The 20,471-nt window shown below is 36.5% G+C and overlaps 1 protein-coding gene across 2 annotated transcripts in view; it reads right to left on the bottom strand.

Annotated features, from left to right (window-relative positions):
- pawr (PRKC, apoptosis, WT1, regulator) overlaps positions 1-20,471 on the bottom strand; it is a 73,452-nt gene that overhangs the window by 33,155 nt on the left and 19,826 nt on the right. For both annotated transcript variants that reach the window (XM_065268436.2, XM_073814004.1), the window contains one exon: positions 1,476-1,604. In XM_065268436.2, the coding sequence (XP_065124508.1) occupies positions 1,476-1,604 (129 nt within the window). The remainder of the gene's footprint in view (positions 1-1,475; positions 1,605-20,471) is intronic.

Raw genomic sequence — 20,471 nt, 5'->3', positions numbered from 1 at the left:
GCTCTAGTGATGGGCAATTACCCATGGTACCATTCCTGCCCTCAAGTCCCTAAAATTACAAATGCAAGCAATATTGGTGTGTTTCTTATGCAAAACTATCATAATGCTTTAGAATTTATTCAATATATAATTATATACAGTACTGTGTAAAAGTCTTAGTCCACCACCATCAGACTTCTTGTTTTAAAATGTCCATCCATATGTATTTTTCACTCTTTTTATTAAGATACAAACAGAAAATACAGGAAATATGTAAACAAAATTAAAATAAATAATTTTTGAAACTAAATGTCTTCTTCAGGCATCGGTCAGTAATTGGTGTGACCTCTCTTGGCACTAAACACATTTTGAGCTTTTGTGAGGAGTCCTGAAGTCATTCGATTAGAATTAGAAATTAGGATTTTATTTCATTTAGGTTTAAGAGATCCTGCAGCTGCCTGCTATTGCTCAAGTGGAAGGGGAGTTTACCCTAAATACTTGACACTTCAGCTTATACTTTTATACTGTTTTTAATACTACACACACGTTTCCTGTATTTTCTGGTTGTATTCTAATAAAGAGACTGAGAAATAATTATATATGATCACTATAACATTGCAAAAACAACAAATCTAATGGTGGCATGGTGGCCTAAGACTCTTACACAGTACTGTATAACATGTACACATTTTAATTATTTTATATTTGATATATTTATTTCATACGATTTTGAAATAAACATTAAATAAAATGTTTTATTCAACCTGAAATTATCTACAAATATGCGCTTGATTATGTGCTTCAAAGAGATTCATTTCTAATGAAAGTGTTATGTGAAAGCTCCTCCCCTAGGGGGAGCTTCCAAGGTTAGGTAAAAAAAGCAAGGAGAACCAACAGAGATTGAATGGAAGTCAAAGAAGAGGATGTCTCAGTACTCTGAAAACACTGCTTTTGGGTATTATCGCTGTGTCATATAATAAATTGACAGACTGTCTGCTAATACTCAACATGTTTGACATTCAATTTTGGAGTGAGTTATAATTGTAATTTACTACGGTAAGAATTACTTTACAGCACTACACTTATGATACCAGTATATGACTGGATGATGAATGCCTGTCATTGAAACTTATCTACTGTATAGGCTTTCTCTAAACTTTCCTTTCTCTAAACTTAGATGTTTTGTTTCTTTTTCAGTTAGTTCAATATTTTTACTTTGGCCTTCGGTCACCCCTTAAAACGATAAAAAGATTATTGTTGCTGAAATCCTGTTGATGTTGCATCCCAAACCTAAATGGGGTCATAACACAAGTTAAACACCAACATGCCCAGTGTCAAGAGTTATGATCTTGCTTTGTAATGTGGTTTGAGACAACGTGACTATCAGCTGTTTTGTTTTCTCTTTGTTTTTTGGTCAACACTGCCTCTGTATGGCAGAATAGTCGCTCACAAGTGGTCGGTTTATTACTGAAACCAACAGACAAACACAGTCTTACCTGTATCGAGTGATCCGCTTCAGGGTCAGGGGTCATCGCCTCGTTCTGTACCGTGTTGTGCTGTGTAAGACTTTCATCCACCTTCGTCTCCTTCTCTTCACCATCATCATCGTCAAGCTCATCCAAGCTCTGCGGATATATATCAGACACTCAGTTTGTTTGTTCAGGAGAGATTTGTAGATTAATTTCAGATAAAGGATGTGATGCATTCAAAACCCCACACTATAACTGTGCTGAACAAACACCCCTATTTTCATAGATGTTTGCTTATGTGGGAGAAATACAAGTACATCATGCACTTAGAATTGCATGCCAAATGTGATCAAAGTGACAGTGAGTAAACCGGTTTACAGGTTGCTTATAAACCTAGTCTTTCCTGAATCATGAGACGACAACAGAGAGAGTGTAGGAGGAGCCCAACACAGGGTTGGGAGGGTAAAAACAACCTTATAAGGCTAAACTGGAATGTAATAATTTGCACAGGCTTTTCCGGACAGCCCGTTTTATCAACGCTTCCTGGGGATGGGCCAAACTCTACATATGAAACCTCTCATAAGCACTCACACAAGTGAATATACAAACACACGTCCACACTATTCCTTTCCCTGTCCCCCAGGACCAGTAAACACACTTTATTAGCCTCCGCTGCACAATAAAAAAAAAGGTCACTTATGCTCCTAGCTGCCTGTCAGATAATATTGAAAGAAAGTCATTGATAGTCATTTATGTCAATTAAGACTAAACCAGGGGCAAATAACTGTCACTAGTTATTCACTTTAAAGATATGCCCAGAAAAAGCTATTATAGCATTAATACGTATATATGTATTTATAATAAAATGTGACCTGAAACTTTAAAAGGCAAATAGCCAAACATTAAACACTGGAAATTCAATAAGACATTTTTTAGTTTAGATATATTTCAGTCTGGTTTCAACTCATGCCAGAGTTTCCTAAGATCACTAACTGTGTGTGGAAAAGAAGCCAGTTTAAAGGGGTTATGACAAATCATATTCTTGATATTTTGAAACAAAATGTACTATAACCTTCAGGACTAAAAACTTTCTCTTCAGTCCAAAAAGCCATTTAAGGAAACCAAACTGGCAAAATGTCTTGTTTGGAATTTCCTCTACTTTCACGAAAAGATATAAAGATAAAATGAGAGGTTAAATGGGGATATGGAGGGTAAAATAAGAACAAATGTGAATCTTATTAAGCCATACACAAACGCGCATACAGAAAATGAAACAAGTTTGATCGCACCTTTACTACAAAAATATAATATTTATACAAAACTCTCCATCTGGGTTCATCTTCAGCTTTATTAGAAATGCATGTGTGGACATTTTTTCAGTGGAAAGAAATGATCTGTGATCAATCATGTTAATACTGTTTTCCTAGAAACAGGAATGCTTAGATTTCCCCTTTCCCTCCAGTCTCAACATCTCGACTATGGTGCCCCACAATCTTGCATTTCGATTCTTGTAAAAAAAAGCAAAATACCTGTATACAAATTATCTAACAAACAAATATGATGGAAAGTTAAAGGCGAATACAACCAAAATTTTGTGCACACACTATTTCCTGTATAGCTCAGTGGTAGAGGATTGCATTTGCAGCAGAAAAGGTCATGGGTTTAAACCCAGGGAGCACACATACTGATAAAAAAAGTATAGATTGTAATGCACTTAAAGTCATTTGGATAAAAGCGTCTGCCAAATGCATATTATATGCATTATTATATATCTCTTTGAACTTTGTTATATGGACACTTTCATCTGACGCACGGCCGTTGTCGCGGTTACAGGCCTAAACCGAAGTAAACTTCCAGTCTGTATTTATCATCTGACGGATCTCTGAAACAAATACCTTGTTGATAATAAAATGTTTGGGTTTGCTAAAGATGAGGAGAGACATCGAGCAAGGATCACAACTGTGCAAAAAGGTTTGGCAGCCAGGCAAGAATTTGTGGACTTGTAGTTAATATTGTATACATTAATTTTACACAGTAATGTAAGCTCAGTGTAATAGTTGATATGCGTTAGATATGATATATGAACGAAGGTAATTTGTTATCAGAAATAAACTCAAAGCAATCGGTTGTTATGTGACAATCTATTGGAATTGCGTTTAGTCCACAAAAGCCGTTTGTTTATGTCTATAAAATGTTTATATGCATATGTATTTAAATATTTTATATTTATTCATTTATTTATACGCATACATTTTATATCAGTAAGTGTGCTCTGGGCTTCAAGGCCATGACTTCCGCATTGCTAACACAAATCAAAGCAAAATCACATTTTGCACTCAAGGCCACAATGATTCGATTCACAATTTTTTATTTTTTTCACAAGTGAAAAGTGAGGAAACAAACTTGCAAAAGTGTGTTTTTTGCATGTGTTGATTCAGGCCAGTTTTGCACTAGATTAATAGAGAGTCAAGCCAAAGGGCTTTGGATGCTCTTCCCTCCTGATGTCCACAGCCGACTGCATTTAATAACTGTGGATTAATCAAGTATTGCATGCCCTGGCTACATAGGTTCATTAAGATGATGTATTACACCAATGGAAGGTGAAAAGTGTGTGCGTGTGTGTCTGCTGTGTCTACGTTAGAGAGAGCGAGGGAGAGAGTGAGGGAGAGAGAGACAAATGACTTGTGGGTTGCTAAATGATTTGACACAGAATCCAAAGATTATTTTGGGCACAGCTGAAAGCCATTTCATTTATTTTAAAGTTACAGCTGATCTTATACCCTTAAAATGAATGTGTTAAAACAACACATCTTGTGTCTTTTTAAGGACAACACATTTAATGTGTTGTCCTTAACTGGACACATCCCTGTTTTATTATTGAAACAACACATCTTGTGTTGTCCCTTTTATTTATTTGAACACAAAATCAACATTTTGTGTGTTAAATACACTGTAAAAAAATTCCGTAGAAATTACAATGTTATTGCAGCTGGGTTGCCGGTAATTTACAGTAGATTTAAATTTATGTTATTTCCTGGCAAGGGTTTGTTCAAGTCTTTATATTTACAGAATAAAACTATACAATAACAACCTCATGCAAAGCATTCTGGGAACCAGAAATCATCATCAACCTTTTTCTGTTTTTTGCTTCAGAGTTTGTTTCCCAGAATGTTTTGCTTGATGCTGTTTTTTTAGTTTTACTCTGTAAAGACAAAGACTTGTAAATGTTTAATGTTCATTTAACTTTGAACAAAATGTTGCCAGTAAAAACATAAATTTAAATCTACGGAAAGTTACCGGCAACCCAGCTGCAATTTCTACGGAATTTTTTTTACAGTGTAGCATAAAAATTAACACATCCTTTCTTAGAGTGCATGTTTACAGACATTTAGGATTTGGTTTAAGTATCATTTGCAGAGCATTAATCCTTCTACACTATTTATAAGTTTACTGCAGTTTCATTGTTTGCATCTGTAAAAAGACACATTACTACTCAATATTTCTTGGACAATATTTATATTTGGTTATTTTAAGATTGCCTTCAGTCGATAACATCATTTTATTTCACCAAACAACATCAAGTTCTTTCATGACTGTGTCAAGATCTAGGCTATTTAGCTCTTCCTAGCATTAAATCGGCCATCCTGTCCATACTATATTCTCAAGTTGATTTAAGGTTGGCATGCAAATGCATCATTGTTTGTTTGTGAACTATCTGATCAAATTGTAATTTAATAAGTCCAAAGTCCTACAACTTTAGATCTGACAACCTGCAAATTAAAAAAAAAAAAAAAAAAAAAACCTGATTTGTTCAAAAGAACGTTCCATGTTATTCATAGAGGATTTGGAACTACATAAGAGAGTTTTCTTTTTGGTGAATTGTTACTTTAAGACTCGCATATTGAATTTATTAGAGTTAGTTTACTAAGGCCATCATCATAGCTGCCAAAGACATAGCCGAAACTGATTTTTAAAGGTTCAGACCAAAGACATTGTGTTTTAACCCATCACCAAAAAATCCAACATTTGCCTTATGACCTGTGAGAAGATAAACCACACGAACATGTTCTCAAAGAGTAAGCACTGTCAATCCACACCTCCCCAAAAGAGATTTAAGCATGCATAAATCCAAGACCACATTTTATAAAAGACGCACTAGGACTGACTCCATCAGTCAAACATAAAACTAATAAAAACACCAGGATTAGAACAAAAGTGAGACTTAATCCGCAACTTGGACCATACCAGATCCGAGGAGGACTGTTCCAGAAAATGTGCTTTCAAATGTAACCACTACAGTCCACAGGGTGTATTATGAGGTTTTGGAGGAATGTTTGTGAAAGCAGGGAAAGAATTCACAGCTTTGCACCATCTCTCCTAAAATGGTAGCCTTGTTTCTGAAACAACATACTTCCAGGAAACACTGAGGTCTTTGCTCCATAAATCGTGACTGAGGAAACTGTAAACTGTTGTGTGAATATGCCGTTTTTTGCAGAGATTACATTCAATATAATCAATCCGAAACACTAAACAATCATTTTTAATAGCTAAAACTCTTATTATCAGATGCCTGCATCAAGAGTTTTGCTTGTGTTGCCCCTTATTGGTTGCTATTATTCTGGTTAGTTAAGCTGCTAGTGCACTCTCAGAAATAAAGGTACAAAACTGTACCTTTTCTGTCACTGGGGCTGTACTCTAAGTTTCTTTTTGGTACCTTTACAGGAATGCAAAACAGAATACAATTTTGGGTAGATTTCCGTACCTTAAAGGAATATTCCATTTCTTAAAAGAAAAATCCAGATAATTTACTCACCACCATGTCATCCAAAATGTTGATGTCTTTCTTTGTTCAGTCGAGAAGAAATTATGTTTTTTGAGAAAAACATTGCAGGATTTTTCTCATTTTAATGGACTTTAAAAGAGCCCAACATTTAATACTTAACTCAACACTTAACAGTTTTTTTCAACGGAGTTTCAAAGGACTCTAAACGATCCCAAACGAGGCATAAGGGTCTTATCTAGCAAAACGATTGTCATTTTTGACAATAAAAATAACAAATATACACTTTTAAAGCACAACTTCTCGTCTAAATCCGGTCCAGCGCGAACTAACGTAAATGCGTAGTGACGTAGGGAGGTCACGTGTTACATCTATAAAACGCACATTTTTGGACCATTGTAAACAATAAACTGACACAAAGACATTAATTAGTATCAGTTGACATACAACAACGTAGGAACGGTCCTCGTTCTCAACACTTGTAAACACTGGGGCAGAGTTTCGCGTTCGTCCTCTGTGACCTCTTGACGTATTGTGTGGAGTCACGTTGGCGCATCACGACCGGATTTAAACGAAAAGTTGTGCTTTAAAAGTGTATATTTGTTATTTTTATTGTCAAAAATTACAATCGTTTTGCTAGATAAGACCCTTATGCCTCGTTTGGGATCATTTAGAGTCCTTTGAAACTCCGTTGAAAAAAACTGTTAAGTGTTGAGTTAAGTATTAAATGTTGGGCTCTATTAAAGTCAATTACAATGAGAAAAATCCTGCAATGTTTTCCTCAAAAAACATAATTTCTTCTTGACTGAACAAAGAAAGACATCGTCATTTTGGATGACATGGTGGTGAGTAAATTATCTGGATTATTCTTTTAAGAAAATGGAATATTCCTTTAATGTCAATCATAGATTTCACTTTAATTTCAATATTTTATTAAATATTGCAGATATCAAAGTTATACGTTTTCATTCGATTTTCACAGGCAGGGTCACATTTTCCTCAGATTTATAACAGCAATTAATTAAATTTATTTTTTGACCTTCTCTAAATTCCAAAGATGATTGACAGGCAGAATACTGCTCTGCAGCAACAAATAAAAATAGTACAAAATATTATGAATGCACTGTAATTTTCCAGTCATATGTAGAATTAGCTAATTACATGCTTACAATTCCTCACGCGTAATGCCTGCTTGATGTTTTGCTATATTTGTCATGTAGAAGATGTGCATTATATGGATGAGGAAACAACCGGAGCTCTAAAGTAAAGACTTGAGACTTGTGCATGAAACAAAGTACTTCCCAATGATCTAATAACCATTGCAAGTGGCGGTGATGGGCATGAAACAGCTCTGACAGAAACTGTATACAGCTACATATCACACTTGTTTACGACCAGGAATAAACAACTGCTTAAAGAGCCACATCCTTAAAGGTTGTTATTATGAAGAATTACACGCGACCACAGGAAGCCATAAATATCATTGCATATTCCCTATAGCCTGTTTTCTTCGATTTAAACACATTGATGTTGTAAAACAGAATTTGTTCTGAATCAATAACCTGTTTCTCATCCTTCCTCGGGGACTGAAAGAGTGCATTTGGAGTTAAATAACCCTTGAAGCGACTACTGACCAGATTTGGCTGGTTATCTTGTTGCGTTTGTACAGACAGACTGCAGAGCTCTTCTGATGTAGGAGTAAACAGTGTGACGGGGTTTCTGTTAGTGACTTCCCTGTTTATTTTCGCCCATGTTTGACTAGGGAGGAGAGGGTTCAGTCACTGAACATAGATAAATGGCAACAACAGCATCAGGTCTCTTAAATACGTGGCAAAGACAATGTATTGCACTGCAATACTTTTCAAAAGCAGGGACATGTGCTTGCATTTAATGGGTATATTTTGTAAACAGGAAAACGAATCAACATTTAAATTACGGTTTTACAGAATGTCATGACAATAGCTTTAACTGTGCTATGTAGATAAACAACTGTAATCCATTACTTATACAATTCTTGAAGCATATAAGCATATGGATGTGTGTTACATTCAATACATTGCTCTCTTTGTATGAGCAAGCCAAAATATGAAGTTTTGGCTTAACCAAAAGGTGTGAATTTGGGGTGGGACTTACTATCCGCTTGTTAAGTTTGACGTCATGCAGTGCTTCTGGGTCAAACTGATTTCAAATGCCATAGAGAATTAACAAAAAAACAATTATGCTAATATACACGCGTATCATAATGCGAAACGACCAAAAATTTCAGTATCCTAAATTTTATCTCCATAACAAAATCTGAGATGACCAGACATGGACTCGTGGAGATGGATTTTATACGAATTATTAATATATTGCTGTCGATGATTCCTCGAGCCTGAAGACTGCAGTTTACACTGTGAGTTTATAAAATGTCTGTTAAAATGTGTAATATAAAAAGCTCGGTTGTTTAAATAATATCTTCTACTGAAATGAGTGTAGGAAACAGTATTCTTTCCATCATAACTTAACAAGCGGATATTCCCAAATTCTTATAATAAATTAATAATTATTATTTTATGTATAATCATTTTAATAATTATAGTGTGTAAAATATTTATCACATAAAAACATTATTACATTATTAACCACATACATTCTATCATCACTCTCTATAGTCTCTATATGTATTGTTTATGGCCAAAACTAATGACTGTACATATATTTTAAGATAATAAAGTCGCAGTGATATGCACATTTTTTGATAAACTATGATTCAATATATCTTGCAGTCCTACTGTTTGATTCCACAAACTGGCTTAAAGGCGCAAAAGAGGATGTTTTTCGCCGACTGAGAATCCAAAAAACGGTTACTGAGTTTTTTAAATGAGCGCATGCGTAAGAACAGCCTCCCTCCTTCACAGCTCATTTCTAGGGAATGCCTTCCAAAACTCGTGCATGAATATTTGAACACGAGTGTTTGTTTACCACCGGCATATGCTGTGTCGAGTCAGTGGATTCATTATGTGAAATGATGATAATAAACAAATAAGACGTTAAAACGTTAGATCAGTCTACGCTACTCCCATTTCAACTAGCATGTAGCAGACTGGTCACTGCCTTACAACTACAGTACACAAACAACGTCAATATACATGAATAACAGTACAACAATAATTATTCCCCAAAGAAAGAATAATCACTGTTTCCTGTCGGGAAGAATTTTGCGAACTGCGCGTCTGTCTTGACACATCTCTGTTCCTTCATTGCTATCCAGCGTTGAAATGTTTCTCCAATAACGACTCTGTTTACATTACGTTCTTCTGACAATTTTCTCCTATTCCCAGCGGCTTAAAAAAGTCTTTCTTTTGCGTCCTCCTTCGAGTTTCTTCTCTACCGTGGTGCAAATTCGAGGAGGAAAGCAGGATCGACAATGAAAACAAAACGAAACTTAAGACGGAGTTTCATGCGCTATGCGCATGCGTCGCCTGTGTAAAGTTACTGGAGCGCGCACGTCTCTCACAAGGATCGTAATGGCAGTGATTGACAAGCCAGAGGGCCAATCGCTTATGCGATGACCGCATGAGCAATTGGCTGATGTTTTTAAGGCCCTATCTTGTGCACAGATGACGTATATTAATATTATTACTTTCAGTGCAGCTAATAAATAGTCTTTTATCATTTAGTAAAGACAGTTTCAAGTAATATTGCAAAAATGTATAAAACAAACATCCTCTTTTGCACCTTTAATGTTTTAAGTTAATGTATTATGTATTTTTTGAAACAGGGAGTCGCTACCCTATCTCACAGCGTGTTATAGTCACAAAATTTTTTATTAATTTATTCATGCTATTGACACGATTTTCTTGAATTTTTCATGCCCCTAGAGCATGAATGCGTTTTTCGTGGCACACAGAATAAATTTCTAATTATAGACTTTCTGTATCGTGTCATTTATATATTTTGTTTTCTCATTGTTTTGTCCTATTTTTTTTTTACCATTGCCGCTTGAGGTTAGGGTTAGATTCGGGGTTTGCGTTATGAATTAATTTTATGTATTGGTTTCTACATGTTTTTCGTCCGCTTTTAAAACTATTCTCACCTGGAGTTGGGGTTAGGGTTAGTATGTCGCAAAAACTGATTCTAACCCAAACCCCAAGCGAGAATGGTAAAAAAAACTAGGACAAAACATAATATAAAAATGACACGATACAGCAAGTCACAAAAAACTGTTTATAGAAATTTGTGCTGTGTGACATGAAAAAGACATTCATGCTCCAGGGGCACAAAAAGCAGCAGAAAATTGTGTCAATAGCACGAATACAATAATAAAAAATGTTGTGACCATAACATGAATTTCCGTGAGATTGGGTTGGGAGAAGTGGTGGGACAGGGCTTGTCGCTTTTTTTTTTAAATTGCAAATAGGCTTTGGTTCATACTACAATTGTAATTCATACTTGGTATCGCAAGTAAGAAGGACTGTATGGTATTGAGGGAAGGACAAGCATTTGATTTGACAAAATGAGTGCGCAACAGTAACAGTCATCTGGACATACAGTATCCGCTACAATATTACATCTTTAAATTAACATAGCTGCTACAAAATCCCCTATAAAGCTAACAGACATGGACAACTTAATTTTTAATTCAAGTGTCTTGAAAATTGAAAACACATGTTTGAGCAAAATATATTTAAAATCTGCTATACCACAAAGTCGTAAAAAAGATCAATATCCTCAACTAAAGCCAAGGTAGTCTGGTGGTATAGGGCTGTTAAAACCCTTGTATAAAAATAAAGAAATACTTTCTGCACATTAACTTTTATCTAGCTGTGCAGGGTTTATAGCTGCAGGATAAAGAACTGTTGTGTAGTTGACTACTTTGGCCACCTTAGATGATAAATACTACATCATACTTGTGATATTTTGTCTCTCTTCGCCATAATCCTGGTTTCAGACTGCTCAGTTTAAAAGTTCTGCAGTTTTTGCTCTTCTAGTTTCAGTAGCTGGAAGTTGTTGTGGTTCACACAGAGCACAGCAGTTCTGTTCTTCCTTCATAACCACATGCTTCAATCATGGTCAGAGGCTGCGACGCATGATGGATGTAGTCGTGCTGCGGTGGAAGGACGAACTGCATGCTAGCGGTGAGTCATCAACCCCCCTCCTGTCCTTTTACATTCTTTCGCTCTCTAACATCGTCTCCCTTTTTTGGAAGTCTTCTCTTACTTTACTTTCTTTGTCCATTGTCTTCTTGAATCTAATGAGTCTGACACTCAGCAGGATTAGAGAATTGCTGACTCATGGTCAAGACGTGACCTGATAAGTGGGAGCGCATGCTTGATGGGAAGGATGAATGCTGGAAGACTGAATGAGGGTAATTGCTCGTCTCTCCTCAAGGGGTGTTCACACAATTTTTCGACAAAGAGGAATCATTCGTTTTTAATCAAGGGTTTGTGAATACTTGTGACATACCACTGGTGACACGATGTGGGGGTAACCTGCGGCTTAACAAAGTTGAGAAAAGTTTTTGCAGCAATGACTATAATGCATATTACCTACTGCTGTGGTTTGTATTCAAACCCTTTTCCATCCATGTTAATTTTAGGGAGCAAGAAAAGTAGTTCCAAAAAATGTATAGTAAAAAAGGGCTTGCACTTTAAAGTAAGGTGCAGGCACACCAAAGCTTTTTTACGCCGAATGCCAGCTGTTTTTCAGCTGGCATTCAACAAATTAAATCCAAACGGCTCCAGGATGATAAACAAAAGGTCTTCTGAGGGTAATACGCGCGGTGTTGTTGTAGAAATATCCATATTTAAAACTTTATTAACAAAAAAATACCTTCCGGTAGCGCCGCCTTCTTAGTCGCGTCCGCATTCAGGTTGAGAGCTTAAGCAGCCTACGGAGGCTACTCTGCTGCTGCTCTGTGCCCCCGCCCTCCGAATTTGTCATACGTCACTAAGAAAAGTGCGTACACTACGCTAATACTCTCTCCTGAATGCGGACGCGATGCGGACGCATAAAAACATCTAGACCTTTTAATGCACGTGACAACCTGCGAATTTTGAATGCCTATATATTCTGAATGCAAATTTCGTCATTGTTTGGGCCAAACCAGTTTATTTATTTTTCCTTATAACATATTTTTACAAAAGGAAAAAGATTTAATTTTGATTTCTTGGGTCCTTTAACAGGTTATATTAATAAAAGGCCCATGATTGCGGTTGCACTGCCTTAACACTTTTGTTTACATGAAAGGTTTCCAACATAAAATAATGCCAAAGTATCATATTTCGATTCTTTAATCATTTAAACAACATTTTTAACCATTATTAGTATTTATTATAAAAAATAATGATAATGTATTAAAAACTAAATAGGTTTTATAGAATAAAGTGACATGTATCAAGTTATTTGTATAGTAAATAATGCCCACTGACACAAAAATATGCATGTCATGTAATTAATCCTAATATTAACTAATGGAACCTTACTGTTACTGTGAATGTTAAGTTGGAAAGTCAAGCAATTGAATATTCATGATCGATCCCTGCTGATCACTGCTGACACTTCCGAAAATCTAAAATACTCCTGACCATTATTAGTTTACATTGCACACAAATGCAGCAAAAGCTTTGATGAATATAATAAGAGCGTTTCAGTTTGTGATATTGCATCAGTATAGATGTGCTGTTAGCAGTCTAATGGTGTCCATGATAACGTTGCATTTACCCTGCCAGGCTCCTTGGCCTAACAAAACTCCTAGAAAGTGAAAATCTCAAGCCATCAAGCTGAACAGTAGGTCATTGTGTCAGTAGTAGCTTCCGATGACAAAAGCCAACAATGAGGGTAAGATGTCTTGGCAGGGATACTCAAGCCAATAAGACCCTTTACGACGCTTAAAGACGAGAAAGCAATCTGTTCATGCTCTCTTTGATTGGGTTTATCTAACTGAAAGAGCCATCCATTGCCAGAGCCAACCGCATTCATGCCCATCTCCTTTGTGAAGAGCTCACAGGTTTCTTGGCTGCTGGTGCCGGGTTTTTGGCCATGGAACGCAGCTGTATTCAGAAAAGCTCAGCTTTGGGACTATTCCGGTTTCATAGAGCTATCAAAGGAGTCACAGAAACCCTGTGATGCTGCAGCCGGTTACTGTGTGAGAATTAATGGTTACGTCATGCTGCCAGCAGTTGTAAGGTCAAGTACCGAACGTTCGACTTTCGGTAGCTGTTCTGCCAACTTTAAAATCATATATAACATCAAAATGCAGCAAAAATACAACACTCACAATTACAAACGAATTTACAGGACAACTGACAAACATTTCTTTATCCTTTAAATGTAGACATTTGGCCGATTCATAAATAAAATTGAAAAAATTGTCTTAAACCAGAGCCATATTCCAGATTTATTAGTCTTGGAAAAGTCTTGCCCTCTTGAGTCACACACTGTCAAGTCTATCAACTTTTCTTGACACATTCCAGAGAGAACTGTACAATCAAAAAGTGTTTCGGAGACTAAACCACATTCTGACCGCAGAGACAAAGTGTTAAGGCAACAAACACATAGCGTAGTCAATAGACCGAGACCTCCTGATCTAAAGTATGACATTAATCCATTCCGGTACAGAGCAATTTATTACGGCGAACAACAGAGAACTGCAATAAAATTTTGTTATGGAATATGAAACACCAGTAAAACCTCCAATGTCTCCAGACTTTTCTTATTTTTCCATGCCCTAAAACACAAAATGAAAAGCTATTCTATTTCAAACATAAGCCACCCTCAAGCTCGCAAATGGTTCTGATCACCAAAAAGTTATTTTCTTACTTAATGTTACTTTCAGCTTCAGACTGGTTTGTATCAACATGTTATAAGCTGTTAACAAATGTAAGAATGGAATATTGATGTCCTAAATGCCTAATAAGCTTTTAAACAAGCCACATTTGCGATGAATTAACGTAAGAGAGTATACACGTCAAACTGCCACCCCATTACAAGCTTATATTTGTTACCAATATGTGAACACTCCCTATTGTCTTTTGCTATGTACACACCAAAATCGAATGCATTTATTTGCACAAGTAGATTACACAGGTGTTGCCAATCGACAAAGAATTTGTGACGAACAACGCAAATAGCACGAATTAGGCGGCAATATGGACGTTACTGCACGATACTCAGCAAATGTTTATCATGAAATTCGAATGTGTTGCCAATCAATGAAGAGCTTACAGACGCATCCGGTTTGACACATCCGATATGTATGAGAAAATAAGGTAAACAATGTTTTCATTCACGCAAGTGACCCGGGAAACAAGTCATCGTGAGTAACAGGATGCACATGTCAGTTAGTTTTAAATCTGCATCACCTACTGTCAGATGGAGCAGCATTTACTACATATAGACGGTTTCATCGGACGCACGTGATACACGTCTGGATCCGAACCTTACTTCCGGTTTCGTTTTTTTAATGGTCTGACTAGTTGCTAAACTCGTCGAAAATAACAAATGTTTTGGTTTCCTAGATAATCTATGTGTTGTTTTGTTTGCTTGTTATATAAATAAACTATGTTTAAAGAACTTTGTTGTTATTTATTATTAGCGGAGTTTACCGGAAGTTACGTGCGGACCGCGACAGCGGCTTGTTTATGTTGTTACTGCTGAAACGGTCTATAGCCATAGTTCACTGACAAGCTGAGCAATATGGCATTCATTATCGCAAGCGATACATCTGTGATGATGAGACATGTATGACAATTGCATGCGATTTATCGTGCAGCAATAGTACATACCATTACGGTAGAGATCGACCGATATATCCGCTTCCCAATATTTCCTCCAATATTTATCTTGGGTATCGGTTTTGTAAAATTGCATTGCCCGATAAACGGCACCAACTTGTGGCCGTTTTGAGATTTGTGCGTTGGACTGCCATTTCATGACACAACCTCAAAGGACTTCAAAGAGTTCACTTACTTTGATTTAATTAATCAATTTATTTAACTTAACAGTCATTAATGCACAGATGAGATGTGTTGTAAATGCTTGATATGCAATTTATGCAGTTTGGCTAAAAATAGAGACAAACTCACAAAGTTACATAGACTTATCCATCAAATCCTGCATGTTTATATTGCTGTTCACTAACCAGGTTAAATGGCTGAAGCACAGCCACCACATGTAGTTTACTTTAACAAAACATACCCTTATAGTTGTATAAACATTTACTAGTAAAGATTATTTCGCCAAAAACATCTAAATTAATGTCTGTGGATATTATTTATTTATTATCTCCTCAAGCTGTCACAATTTGATAGAGTTAATGCGCGAGTAAATGTTCAGATCAACAGCGCTTTCACAACAGCCATTTCATAAGCTATAACAACAAAATCACATTTTTTCTAAAATAAAATACCAGTTAAGAAATGCATTGATATAAAGCTGTTTTGTTTGTTACTTCCTGACAATGTATTATTCCAGTAATATTATTCAATAAATTCATATTATCAAGCAAATTATTTTTCACTCTTTCAAATCTTGTATTATTTTGTATGCAACGAGGGAGTAATTTTTATAAGGGTTTAGTTCAGTAGTGTTGTATAACAGTAAATAAAAAATCGGTTCAGCATATTAGTTATCGGGCACATAATGATCCATATATTTGTTACAATTATTTTAAAAAAAATCAGTATCGGTCAATCAGTGACATCATTGTATAAAACATATAATCTTTAATCATATTTTAGAAAATATGTCTTCTTAATCTAACTTAAAATGGATGGAAATTAAATGGCAAAACAAAATATTTAACTTTCACCCCATATTGCAGCCACCTACTATATCTACATGCAAAGTGAATTCTTCATCTAAAACAAGCATATTTACTTAAGATTACTCAGCTCGCGTCTATTAAAAAGCCTTACAAGCATTTATGTGCACAAAGGCAGCATGGCTATTGTCTAGAGACCTAGTCGCTTTGATTGACAATCCCCCATATGAAAACAAAGCTCTCCTCCACATCCAGCTCTCCATTTCTCCTCTCATTTCCTTTCTGCTTCCTGAAAATAAAGAAAAGCAGCCAAAGAGAAGTTGAAAACCCAGGAACATGCAGCAGAAAGAAAACAAAGAACGTTCAAACCAAAACTTGAGATTACATCCAATGTTTATTTTTTCGGGACGCGACCAAAGCCTTGAATTCCTTAAGGACAGCTAAAAACATAGCAAAACACAGTCTCGCTCTGGGACTTGATGGATTACAGGCTCAAGGGCAAGATGGTGACAGAAAGCTCCTCCAGAAACCAGAGGAACCCATCTAACATCACCAGCATTGAGAGATTCCCATTCTGAAGGTTTGCTTTGGCTCTTTCGCGACAAGCTTGTGTTTCTCAAGGCCTGGTTGGGAAAGAGAAGCAGCAGACACTGCGAAAATATATCGGCCTACCTCCAACCAGCCAACAAAAATGATAGCCTGCTGGAGAGATTCCATCTCTGTGGTAAAGAGTTATCCGCTTGCCTGGACAAAGCAGCCAAACTGCAATGTCTTGGGCATCAGACTGTGGTGGTAGTGCTGTGGAAAGGCAAAGCATTTGCGCTTTGGTGTTTTGGGGCCTATAATTCCAAACCACTGCCAAGCCGCTTCAAACCGACTACACAGCAATGAAACATAACTGACCTCTCATGTAGCTAAAACCTGAGATGTAGTAATGGGAAAGCCAGAAACAGCTGCAATTGTGTGAACAGTTTCAATCCTTTAGGAATAGTTCAACAAAATAGAAAATTCTTTAAAAGGTGCAATGTGTAACTTTTAGAAGGATCTCTTGACAGAAATGCAATGTAACATACATAACTATATTATATAAACACTAATCTTTAAACAGGCAGTGAACCTGTTCTGTCTGTTGAACATTACTGGACCTGACAGCATATTAACAGTGGACTTTGTGTGTCAGTTTAGAAAGAAAAAAAGAAGGCTGGTTTTAAGACCAGCTGGGTCCTCAGCAAACTGAGTACGGTGCCCACCGCTGGGAGATACGAGTCTAAAGAAAGCCTAGATTTATCAGTGCCATCCTTCAACCCACAGGCGAAGATTCTAACAACCTCAAACGGATGAAATAAGTGACAAATCAGGAGGCGAAGAGTGCTTTGATTTACTACATGCGGACTCTCTTCATTACCCAAACAAATGTGTAAGATAGGATTCGGTTTTGGAGAGAGATGTGCAGGTGGCAGAGAAAATGATTAGTGTTTAAAAAGGAATAGCGTGCTGGAAACAGTTTTAATCTCTTCAGCTTGTTAGAGAAATATAGTGGCTAATTAAATTCATATTACTGTGCTGATATTAAAAGCTATTTGATGGTTTTAAACCTATTTGCCTACCGTGAGAATGGTAGAATCCTCTTTGCGTGACGCTTGTAAAGTACATCAAATGAATTGCTCCCAGATCAAAGCTTTAAACGTCCCTTTCATTCACCCTGCTAGGTTCTTGCATACATGCATGCACATATAAATAGTCACAAGGCATATAAATATGCATGTGCGATGACTAATTAATTAATTAATAACAAAATTATTTTGAAAACCAAAGTAAATGCGAACTTGCAAACCGGATGCCAGTCTTTATTAAAATCATGATTGGCTAATGAGGGATTGGATAATGACCAAATCAAATTTCATAGGTACTATCATCAATAAAGACTAAATTGTGTTAGTTCCCAGTAAATACAGTGAGTCTGGCATGACATGTAAAGCTTTTCAAACCATGCATAGCATGGTTTTTTGTCTTGTGATACATGTGCATTCTGTCTATAGTGATAAGTTCTGAAAAACAAAGTCTGTGAGACACCACCTATCAAGGGGGGCAGCAGACAAATTGAAGGATGATGGTTTTAAAAGTGTGGAGTGAAGTGAGGAGACCGTGACCTCACGGTGAGGCAGCCACAAACGTTTATGCATATTGCGTAACTTTATTCTCGCTGTTTTGGCAGCTTATTTTTAGCTGGGAGAGCTGTGTGACTCTTAGCATATGTTTGGATGCAAATCAAAAAGACAATATCCAGACACGAGGTGCGTCAGTGAGGCATAAAAACCTTTGATGTGCACAATGGTGAATATCTTTTAATTATGCCAATGGAGATTCTTAAAATCCTTCAGGCTGGCACCCACAGTGCAGAATAAACACGGAGGCAACAACAAACAAGTTTCTCATTACAACTGATCCATTTCTCCACAAATCCTCTATTGATATGGCTGATACTCTCATTTTGTCTATAAAAATCTACATTAGAATGAGAGATTACCCAAACAAAGGAACAAAAAACATGTTTTTCTCCCACACCCGTGAAAAGCACATTGCAACTTGATTCTTAAGATCATTTTATCTGACTGCAAATCTGGTGTGCGCTGGAGGCTGCAAACTGCGTGTTATCCATCCTAAAAATAAATTTACATGTTTTTTTCTGTTCTGCTGTGACCTGTTCAGAATAAGAGATTAAGTCAAAAACCCAGTCGTTGGGTAAAATTAACTCTTTCCCCGCCATTGACGAGATATCTCGTTAACTAAGAGAAAACGCTTCCCCGCCAATGACGATATTTTCCGTCTTTCCGCAATACCGCTATTATCCACCAGGTGGCGCCCTTCCGCAACTTTTTAAACCCGGAAGTATTGCCCTATGGCAAGCGGCTGCATGTCCGTGTCTGTTTTAAAGATCGCTCTGAATGGGATCTCTATGAAAAGTCCGTCACAAAAATGGAATTATCTCTGCTTTTTGCTCAAAATTTGGTGTTTTTGCAGAAACCTACCCATATTCAAAAGCTGATTGCAAAAGAACCACTAAAGGTGGGATGAAACGTTTTTTTTTGTTTGAAAGCAGAGGGTCTGTTCTTTCATTTGGTATATTGTATGTTTATATATTTAAAGAAGAACATTTTCTGGAAGGCATTAAACTTTGGTGAAAATCATGAAAAACGCTGGCGCTGGCTGGCAACTTTTTTAAAAAACGCTGGCGGTGAAAGAGTTGACACAGATTATGTTTTAATTTGACCCACAATGGGTTAAAACAACCCAGCATTTTTGGTTGAAACAACCAGTTAAATTACAACCTAACAGGTCAGAAAAAAGGTACAAAGCTCAACCTTTTCTGGTTTATTTTTGTAACTTTATGGGTATACAACACATTGAAACGCTGTACCTTTTGGGGTACTACATTATCTATAAGGATCTATTTTTATACCTTAAGGAACAATTTTGTACCAGAAAATTTTAGGGGTACAAAACTGTTAACTGAACATTTAAATGTGCACAACAGATCCTTAAGGTAAAGTAAAAGGTACAACACTGTATTACGTTTAGTAAACCTGTAAAGGTACTAAACGGAACCGTAGGGTTCCCCAGCGACAGAAAAGGTACAGTTTTGTACTTTTTTCTGACAGTGTGTTGAAAACCCCCCAGCATTTTTTATAATATTTTGCTGCTTTTAACAGAAACTCTCAATTCATAGCTTATCTCTGAACATCCATTAGTCTGGGCGTTCAGTAATGCAATAAGTAACCAAAAAAAATCCATTATTCCGCCAACTCGAACAAGCGCACGTCAAACCAGTCACAAAACAACTCGGAGAGCTCAAAGAGCAAATCCATGTCTACTTATACAGGAACACAAATAATTGAAATTGCTTTGCTAGCAAACGCCTATCACCACCAGCAGACGCAAAAGGAATTCACTGACAACATTCACAGCCGGCAATTCCAAGCGCCAATCTTGGAATAATACAGGCTGCATTAACTATCACTGTTCATGAAACAACCCCAACAACAGACGAAGAACACTTTATAAGACAAAACAGAGACATTAAAGTGTGTTCATTTTGTTAAATTAATGGGCAGAACACAAAACAATACTTTAGGATGGCTCTGTAGTAGTTAAGACCAATACGTGTTTTTGAAAGATAAATGACAAATTAATTTTTCCTCTTATGTAGTCTGAATTATAATTCAGAGGTCCATAGATGCTTTTATAGTGCCAGTATCTTTAGTACCTTTAAAACAAACAAGACTCTTTAAACAGTGCATCATAAATATGCTGTATAAGTGTTCATTATAGAGGAAACACCCATCTTGATTAGGGTGTAATTCGATATGAATGACAAGTATTGTTTTGTTGAAATGACAGAGTGAAAGATCAAGGAAGATTAAACAGAATCACATAATTTCTTGTTTTGTGTATGGGTCAAAAAGACAATAGATGCACCAATATATCAGCCAATAATCGG

Source organism: Paramisgurnus dabryanus, chromosome 1 (assembly GCF_030506205.2).
Source record: "Paramisgurnus dabryanus chromosome 1, PD_genome_1.1, whole genome shotgun sequence".
Taxonomy (NCBI): Eukaryota; Metazoa; Chordata; class Actinopteri; order Cypriniformes; family Cobitidae; genus Paramisgurnus; species Paramisgurnus dabryanus.
The sequence above is the reverse complement of the archived record's forward strand: the minus strand, read 5'-3'. Positions and strand labels throughout refer to the sequence as shown.